Source organism: Adiantum capillus-veneris, chromosome 27 (assembly GCF_014529385.1).
Source record: "Adiantum capillus-veneris isolate H3 chromosome 27, ASM1452938v2, whole genome shotgun sequence".
In the NCBI taxonomy this organism is placed as follows: domain Eukaryota; kingdom Viridiplantae; phylum Streptophyta; class Polypodiopsida; order Polypodiales; family Pteridaceae; genus Adiantum; species Adiantum capillus-veneris.
This window is the reverse complement of record NC_140957.1, coordinates 125299018-125309011: the sequence shown is the minus strand read 5'-3', so window position 1 is coordinate 125309011 and position 9994 is coordinate 125299018. Positions and strand designations below refer to the sequence as shown.

Sequence of the window (9994 nt, the reverse complement as noted above, 5' to 3'; positions counted from 1 at the left end):
ACTTTTCATGTTGACTTTTGTTTATATGTATAACATTATAAGCTATAGAGAAGTTCAACAATCAAAGACTTTTGCTTGAGGATTTGCGATGTTGAGACTCACAAACCTATGGTGTCTGTGTAGAGTTGGGAAGTAGAACGTTACTGTTTGGTTATGTTTTTCCTTAGCTTCTACAATGCATACCAAGACAACCTTCACTAGTGGTTAATGCTTAAAGCTACAAGTGTAGCAAGTGTAATGTTCACTGGTTCTCTCTCAGTTTGTAGAAATATGGTTGGAGACTTATCAAAGGTACCCAATAGTTCATATTGATAGAGTGGGAACATCACACTAGTCTCATAGTGTGGTTTAGTAATCCTAGGAGAATGAAATATTTCTTGTAGTAGGGATAGGATGGTTGATATTTAGTTGGCTTAGGAACAATGTTTTTTTGTGCTACATAGGCTTATAGTTGGAATTGCCCAATTTAGGGAGATATTCATATGGCTTACCAGAAGTTTGCAGTATTCTCTATCATATATGAGGCTGCTTGTCAATCACCAAAATATGTCTTTCAAAAGACGGCGATGAAGATTCTTGACAAGTTGCTAGGGTGCATGGGTTATAATTTGAAGAAGCTTTGTTGGTGGGCTCCAAACCCTTAGCTAAAGGAATGGATAACTCTCAAGAGAAAAAGATGGGAATCCAAGAAATGGTGCCAGGAGAGGAAGGTCCTTAAGCTAAAATTAAAGGCCAACTAACCCACCCTATCAACCTCAACCTGTAGTTGTAGCTCAAGCAATTGGAACTCCAAATTCTGATCTCTGATGCTTTGAATGCGACGAGCTAGGACATTTTAAGAAACACTTGTCCGAAGTGGGCTTTAGCTACAAATGTTGTGCATAGGCAAGGACTACAAGAGGGGGTCTAGAGCACTAGAGGCGGTGCAAAGGACATAAGGAAAGGAAGAAGAGTAAAGAAGGGGAATATGTACTAACGATTTTGGAAAAATCCTTTTTACTAGGAATCTAGCAAGATGCTAAAGCCAAGTTCGTAGATAAAAGCTCAAGCAAATGGAAAAGAAGCGAGAAGGAGACGTTGCAAAGGAAATCGATGGCCGGCGACGAGGTGCGCAACAGAAGCCTTGCACACATGATAAGGAATCAAGATCTCACATGGCCGCTCTGACTTGCTCAATTGACACCACTATGATGCTCTCGCACACATAGCTCTTGCTGAAGCATAGTTTGATCCCATAATGTATAAAGTATTGATAAAGTCTTTTGATTTAAGGATTTCATAAAGATTTATTTCATTTATTTTTTTATTATTTAAAAATTTATTTGAATCTTATTAATTTATTAATACATTTATTTCCAAAAATCTAATATTCTGTTGTGGAAAAAACTGCTTAAAAATGTAGTGTCACTTTCTTGTTCTCTCTCTTACAAAGCAACCTATTATTATAAAATTCTTTTCAATAGCCTTTATGAAGGCCAGAGTGAACTTTGACCTTGTTTGGGAAACTAATCAATGGAGAAGAAGTTTGAAGTCCCAAAATCAAGGAGAAACTTTAGCAAAAGGGTAGTACTTGCCTAAACAAGAGGAAATACTTTTAAGGAAATCATGCAATCAATCGGACTGCTATTTTCAATTTTGAGTGTGACCACCTTTAAGCAACACTAGCACTTAATTTTCCAAAACTCATTACTGCAATGGGGGTACTCGGCTCTTAGCAATTCCAAATGTTTGTCTCTAAATTGGGGGATGGCATCCCACACTAAATCACACAGGGTCTTTCAATGCGGGCGAGTAGGGGGGTTGACAACATGCCATGGGTTGGGCACAGGGATCTCGAGGCAAATGGCCAGCACAAAAAAATTTGAGGTCATCATCCACAAGTGTGATTTGAACCCACGATTTGTCCATTGGTAATTTGGTAGGCAAATGCCCTATGGCAAAACATATCATCATATAGTAAACACAAACAGGCAAAAATAAACTCGGTCAACAGAAGTAAACTCGAATCTTCGAATTCCGTGCCCTGGTTTGCCTGGCGTCAAACCCACGGTTCGATCTTCATTGAAGACCCCATGTGTATAGTGCTACATTTCCCTCCTAGAAGAAGAGAGCTTCTCATAAGTGGCTACTCTACCCAAGGTTTTGATATAGGTCACTAAAGACTCTTTTTTTTTAATCTAGAAAGTTCGAAGTTCGAAGTTCGAACTCAATCAAACACTCCCCAGAGATTTTGATGTAGTTTTCTAACTAACAGAAGAACCTTGATGATGAAGAAGGCGGCGACGGTAAGACACTTGATAGAGACCCAACTCATTCTGTGACGCAACCTTCAAAGCACAACAAACAACGCAACCATTCAGAGATGATGAGTTAGAAAGTGAGCAGGGAGCTCAATTTCATACATGTGGCCAGGCAGGCAATTACACATGTGGGTTCCATGTTTTGCCTCTAGCTCAAAATGACCTTAAGCCCCTGGGCTTGCTTGCAATGGTTCTTGAGGTTGTCCACCACATGGTGCTTCTTCTTGGAAGCCATCCCCCTCGCCGCAGAGATGAAGGACATCCTCCTGTTAGGAGGAGCAGGCTCTGCTATTGCTCCAATGGAAAGTTCCAGCACTCCATCATGGCAATTCTTTTGTGGACCATGGTGAGCTACACTGCCTGTCCACAGAAAACGGTCCGAGTACGGATTGATCAAGCTCTCACAGAAGCTTGTTGCTGCATCACAAGCAATCCCCTGCACAAATGTACACGAATTCCATTTAAAGCTCGTGGCCAGCAGGCTACATCATAAAAAATTATCCAAAAGAATGATGATTATGACCATTCAGAACAAGACCCTGCCTCATAACAAAAGGATACAATACACTATGTTGACATATACCTAGGAAGGGCCTGAATTCATCTATGCAGTTACAAACTCATGGTAGTCATTCTCAAGACAAGCTAATTATCAGATCCTTCATGCATAATATAACGACATCCCCATCATTGGTGCACAGCAGTGGATGTGGAACCAGGTACCAACATATATTACCACACACACAAGCGTGCGCACGAGCATAAATTAAACAAAGGTCTGCACAACGAAATTCCATGTATTTACAATACAGTTTAGATGGATATCATGATCATTGATATGAATATCTTGGGATAATTCAGATTTTTGGTGAAACTATTATAGGTTTGCATGCACACGTATTTTTTAACTCAAATGGAATCAAGAACAAATGAAATGATTCTTCATTGTAGAGCCTACCTCTGCCATGGCTTTGATCTTCAAAGCTGTGTCATTTGTAAGCAGAGCAACTTGCCCATCAAAGACGGTGCTGCTGAAGACTAGGGCACAGTTGAGCACATGATCACTATTTGTGGGAGACATCAAGTCACCTTTTGCAATCGTGCAAGCTGATGGACCATGGCAAGGAGAAACTGGCGGAGTTGATGGCCCAACAGGCAGATTCTCTGAGGAGCTTTGCACATGTATCCACAATGGATGCTTCAACATGCATGCCTCTATCCATTTCAGAACAGTACTGGGGGACGTGCAGTTTTTGTCCTTCCGACTGGAAATGTCCAGTTCCCTTATAACTGGCAACAGAAAAATGTTAATGCTGGAGAAGCCCAAAACTTTTGTTTTTCAAAAGCAAGCAAGCAATCATATGCTTACCAATTTGCGGTATGATAATCCGGACGTCTTTGATGCCCTCTAGGAGTTGCAAGGATTTGAAAGAAGTCAGATCTAACAAGCAAGTACTATCAACCACCATATGCCATGCATAGTGTGGCTCTAATTGAGCCATTCCTTTAAGTTTCTGAAGCATATAATCCAGATTCTGCACCTGATGAATAACAGCAACCACGTAAAACAGTAAGAGATGGGTTGAACAGCTTTCAAATGTGATGATTCAAACAGCTTTCCATGAGGAATAAAACGATTGAAAAGCCTGAGGATATGGAGATATATTGTTTCTTAAAGAATGGCAAACACAGAAGATCAAGTAAATGGCAGGCTCTAACCACAGAGGATGGCCTGCTGCATTCTTTTCTCAAGAAACTCTTATCATCCCAACTAGAAATATAGCTTGAACAAGGTGAGGCAGGTCTAGATACACCATGTGGCATTATGAGGAGTGGCTGGAAAGGTTTCCTGAGGATGGCAGGAGTCTTTCCTCTTTTCAGCTGCTTGCCTGTGTAAAGAGCGGGCAGTGGCTCTTGATTTTCCTTGTCAGATGGGTATTCTTCGTCCGCAGCAGCATCATCCAACAAGTTGAGACTTGGCAGTTGGTCAGCAGCCTGTTGCTCTGATCCTCCACTAATACCTTGGTCTGGCAAACAGACGGTGTCCTGCCTCTCTGGTGCATTTCCTTCTTTTAGGGTTTTCTGATTGCCAGGTGTGATGTTGCTGCCTTCTTTATTCTTCTCTTCATTGGGCACAGACTTAGAGATAAAAACGTCCTGATTTTCTGGGCCTGCCCTCTCTTGCCTAATTTTATGCAGGGTGTTGAAAGGCTTATCCACAGGGTAGTCCCGCTGCTGAATTGGAGCTGACATTTTGAGCACTGGGGAAGGGGCTGAATTGCATCGACGTAGCCATAGCCTTGATCCAGTGAGGACATTCTCCTCTCTTTCTTTTCTCAGCTTGTCAATACATTCCATATCAAATTTCTTGTCTCCATTTGTTAGCTTCTTCTTGGTAGGTTTTGACACCTTTGCGATTGCAGGGGATGCTGTATTTTGTGGTAGAGGAGCGAATGGAGTACGACGGGTAGCAGCAGGAAGAGGAGGCAGTCCTCCTTTCTGCTGCTGTTGTGGTGAGGCTTGCAACACTATATTAGCATTTGCCAAGTATGGTATTTTAACTTCGTTCTTGCAAAGAGGTGAAGAGCGCTCTTCTTTGGATACATCACAGACCTGCGAATGGCCAACCATACTTGAGGATTTATGACAAAGAAAACATTGCCATTTTGGAGGCATGCAATGAAGAATGAATGTACTTACTGCATTGCTTTTGTTGCGACAAGAGTCACTTATTCTAGCAGACTGCATAGGAATAACATCTTCGCTGTTTTCTGTAGATGGGTTACTGGACTTGCTAGAGCAATCAATTGCGGAGAGCAATGTTCGTGTGTTAGAAAGATTCGAATCAAGAGCTTCAGGTGTCATTGATCTTTCATTGCTGGAGGCAGGCAAGGGGTGATGGAGCCATTGCACCTTGTATGTGCGAGAAGAAACACCTAATTTGATGGCTACACCTTCTTTCACAGTGTAGGGGATGAGCGAGGGTATTTGGTTTCCATCAATCCAAGTGCCATGCACTGCAAAAACAAAAAAAACAGAGATTACACTTGAGGATCGATCCCTATCCACTCTAGAAAATCCGATATTGTGTAGAAGACATCCAGTTATATACTTGGCTCATCATTATTTTCCGTAATACAGAAAGCTTTCAAGCAGCAAACAGACGCACAGTGTCTGCCAAACCGCATTGGACAATGAACAATTGCGGATGGTACTATTAGCCCTGGGCTTATGCATCACAGAGGAATGAATTCCCCACTCTGGATCACAATCAAATAGAAGAAAACTCATCCTCCAAGCAGAACATCAAAAGCAAATTCTAAACTTACCACAGAGTTTTCAATCAATCGCAATCAAATCAATAGAAGAAAATGCATCATTTAAGTGGAACATTAGGAGCAAACTCTTAACTTACCAACATAAACAGAGTTTTCTATCTGTAACACATGTCTCATGAAAAGACACAAGGAACTAATCTTGCCTTAGTCCTTAGCAGAATTATCTGGAGAAGGATGTGGAGTTTGTGAGTGCCAGCAATCAATGGCATCATGAATCAGACCAAAACAGTTGCAAGCAAATAAACAAACCTTTGGGGGATATGTACAGCTGCAACTGCATGATTATGATGCCTTCAAACCAAAGTAGATATAATATTGTGGGCACAAAAGGGGAACTTTCATGATACTCAATGGGTTTCCTCCTAAAAACCAAGATTTCATGTTATATTTTCACTCTAGCACGTTTCCTGTGCTTACATTACTCTATATTGTTGCTCAACATGACAAGCTCTCATCATACATTGTAGCATTACAGAAACAGAGTACATGGGGCTCAAGAACACTCTACCTGAGTCCATGTCAGTGACAAGGATCTCTCGAGTCGCATGAAGAAGCTGTATTTCCAGATGGTGTCGGCTAATGCTGGGGTGAGCGAGGAGAACGTCGCAGTTGGTGTGCCGTCCGAGCACAAAGGAGTCACGAGAGTTGAGACAGAAGGATTCCACAAGGTGCCCATCTTTGAAGACATTGAGAAAAGGTGAAATGGTGTGTATTGCATCGTTATGAGAAGGAAGCACCATTGCGGAGGCGGGTCAAACGTTGCAAGCAACAGATGAAACTTTAGGGTTTTTGCGAAGTACCCACAGGGTCAGCTTGGCAGGAAGCACGCTAAGGAAGAGAATCTGTGGGCCTGATTTGCGACTTCTCGAGGTTGAGAGCTGGGAATCCTGTGATAGAAAATGGAGAGTGATTGGAAACATACGCTTCCATGGCAATGGTAGTCTTGGCTATGGCGAACTGGTAAAATCGACCGTTGAGGACCACCGAATTCAATTCATTACGGAGGAGTTTAAATTCCCTGGCAATGATAGAGAGACTATCTAGCAGACTAGTCTAGCCTCCACACTATCTCGCACGGGGAGCGGGAGCTTCAAATGAGATCTATGGTGGAGGTGATTAGGACAGCAAGATGCACATTTTGTAAATTCTGGACATTTGGTGAATTCGGGGAGAAAGATAAATTCGGGTAGGCTTGTAAATTCGGGGCAGTCCGCACCCCACGTCTTGAACCCGCGACCTCCCCACGGCGAGCCATGTGCACTAACCACTACGCCCGCATGCGTTTGTTGAAATATAGGGGATTCGAGTATCTCATATTGTAAATGTGGGCTGATTAGTAAATTCAGGGTAAATTTGTAAATTCGGGCAGACTAGTAAATTCGGGGCGATTGTCAAATCTGACGGTCCACGATTGGCACGTCCCGCGTTTTCCTCCTCCACCATTGATCCCATTTGACCATGCCCGTGTGATATAGTGATGAGGTCTAGTCTAGCGAGAATATGGTTACGCGTGCCGGGCACCAGTATTATTGGTAAGAACAAGATTTAACTCTGGCAAGAGCGTGGTCACACAAAGCTCAGTTATCAGTAATGCAGAACCGAGCCATACTGTGCTTTGGCGCAATTGCTGAGCCTCCACCATGGTCACGTGTTTTCTGTACTGTGAAAATAACCGGCTCGTACAAGTGAGAAGCAAGAGCCGCAAGACAGTTGCCCGTTGAGAGATAGAGAGAGGGGACCCGGGGAAGAGAGAGAGTCCACGTGCTTGCAAGCCTGTGAATGTAGATCTGCAGGCACCGCCAGTTAAGCCCCTCCACGTAAGCCTGCATCCACATCTAACTCACTTTAATGTTTCTTTGTTCATGCTTCATTAAATCTCAGCCCCGATTAAGTTGTGCAACTATGCCAAAATTAGCATAATTGCAAAACCCATGGCTTAGAAGAATCGAGGAGGCTCAGTTACCTCCGTATGACCAGAACTGGGCTCAGTTATTAGGTCAAATAAGTGATAATTGAGCCCCGTGTGACCGTTGCCCAACTATGCCAAAAGCGGCAACGACTAGGTTGCATGCCCTTGGCACTAAGTAACACTCAACCTTAAAGAGGGAGGGGGCGGAGTTCTTTATCTTCAGTTGACATAAACTACATGGTGACTTTATTTCTTTGCTCAACTGCGGAGTAACTGACAAATCTTGTCCGCAAATTGGTGATGATGGGGCCAAAGATTTTAGATCGATAAGTAAAGAAGCCCGTGTAGAATGCTTCTTCAAATGTCTGCATGTAGTAGAATGGTAGAAACATCACCCTAGCATAAAAGCCATGAAGCACTTCTTCGAAATCATAGCATAGGCCCCTGACGCCTTCGAGAAAGGACATCCATGCTACATCTGTTTGTTCTGCACGGTGAAAAGTCTGCAAACAAGTTAAGAGCATTTTTGCAATCTTTACCAGGAGGATGCAGGCCAAATCCGGAATGCCGCAAAAGAGCTGAATGGTCGAGGACAGTGTTTCCACCATGTAGTCCTCTGTGGGTTGGTTATTTGAAGGAGGTGGAAACCTTGGGTAGTTTAGCCAAGTAGGTCGCTTTTGTTGGAGGAGAAAGTGTTGCTGCCAACTTCGGACTCTTGGCACCGGGCCCTGCACAGGATCTTGCTTGATAGGAGTTGGCGTATTTGTATACAAGATCAAATACCTGGAATGTCGGTTCAGTCAGATCTCTCGCCATTTGGGATGTGCCAGTGTTGGGTCAGCTTAGAAATCTTTAAGTAACCTCTCTTTGATCTGGAGTACTTCGAATATGATGAGAGGAAAGGGTAGAGCTTGTTGATGCCATGCCTCATTTATATCTTGTGGTGTGAGGAGGTTGACACTGATGGAATGCAGCATTCGCTCCTCTCGCTGCATGGCTTCCTTCCAGATGGTTTCTATCTCCTCTTCCACCTGCTTTTTCAATGTTGCTTCCTCCTCAGCATTTAAGCTTTTAGATTGAGTGGAGGGTCCAACTTCATCATGAGAAATATCTAGATCAGGAGACTGGCCTCTTCGGTGGCTGCTACTTCAAAATCCAAAAATTGTAGGGTATCTTGATCTTACATTACAGAATCTTTATGTCCTTCCTCTGATATGGTAGCCTTTGCTGTGGCTGTCGCTTGAGCTTTGCTCAATCCTGCTTTTAGTTGGTCTATATCCTATTGGTATCTTTCTCTCGCTCCATAAACACGATAGAGAACTCTCTTCTTTGCATTTGCTCTAACTTCAGCTCCATCGCAAGGTCTTTAACTTTCTGTTCCGCTGCTTTGTATGCCTGATATGTGCCCTATAGTGTGGCTACTATAGGGTTGTCCTTGAGATAATTTAGCAATGTATTTGCTCTTGGCACCTGGCTTCTGATTGTGCCAACTAAGTATTTGCAATGTTTAGCTGGATTTGTAGCCTGTCGATTGTTGAAGTAGATTCCTATAGAGCCAAGGTGGTCGTTGTGACTTGTTGCTCTTGCCGCTGATTTCTTGTCTGGAGAGCTTCCAAATAGGCTTCTGTCTTTGCAGTTAGTTCATCCAATTACTTTTCTTTGAATTCCATGGCTTCTTTGAATGATTCGACACAAACATTGGCCATGTCTAGCCTTTCCGCGCAGAGACGCAATCGCTTGTATACACTATGAAGCTCTCGATGGCGAGCATAGATTTCTTCTTTCATTTTGTCCACCACATCATGTGCATCCTATGCATATTCATCTATGTCCTCCAAATTCTCCATCCCTTGTGTTGCTCGCTGCAGGCTGATCCGTTTGTGTGTCTTGAGCCTCAGTAATTGGCCTATCTGACTGGTTGTCTTGAGTATTTGATGTCTCTATGGGGCTAGTTGGTTCACCCACTTGTTCCTTGATAGTTTCTTTGGGCGGTTCAGTATTTGGTTCCATATTGCTAGGAATGGCCTCCTCTGTTTGTGGTTGTGTTGTGTCCTCTGGCTATGATGGTGCTCTTGGGGGAGAGGAGTGTGGAACTTCTACAGTAGGGTTGACTAGTTCTTTGGGTGAATCCTCCTTAGGTGGTGTATCGACTTCTTCTCGCTCTTGGGTCTGTTCTCTTTGTAGTTCTTCTTTATGATACAGATGCTCTTGGCCAGCCTGAGGATCTTCCTTTTCATTGAACATTGGATGTTTGGTTTGAATTTTGATTCTCCTTGGAGATGGTTTGCATTTTTCCTCAAATCTCCTTTAAGCCCTCCTTCTAACTCAAAAGTTGCCTTCTCTCCTTTGATTCTTGCCGCCTTTTGGAATGGTTCTTTTGATGCTGCTGTAGGGCGTGGCCGTTTTGGTTTTTTGTAGACCATTGATTTCTCTTCATTCTCACCTAA

At 43.0% G+C, this 9994-nt stretch overlaps 1 protein-coding gene across 1 annotated transcript; it reads right to left on the bottom strand.

Annotated features, from left to right (window-relative positions):
- Window positions 1-1766: 1766 nt before the first annotated feature.
- On the bottom strand, window positions 1767-6761 carry LOC147422719 (uncharacterized). The gene is made up of 7 exons (XM_086503488.1): window positions 6147-6761; window positions 5001-5317; window positions 4020-4913; window positions 3670-3841; window positions 3259-3590; window positions 2464-2736; window positions 1767-2327 (listed from the first exon to the last, which is right to left on the bottom strand). The coding sequence occupies exons 1-7, from the start codon at window positions 6376-6378 to the stop codon at window positions 2244-2246; spliced, it is 2304 nt and encodes a 767-aa protein (XP_086359614.1). The 5' UTR covers window positions 6379-6761; the 3' UTR covers window positions 1767-2243.
- Window positions 6762-9994: the final 3233 nt, after the last annotated feature.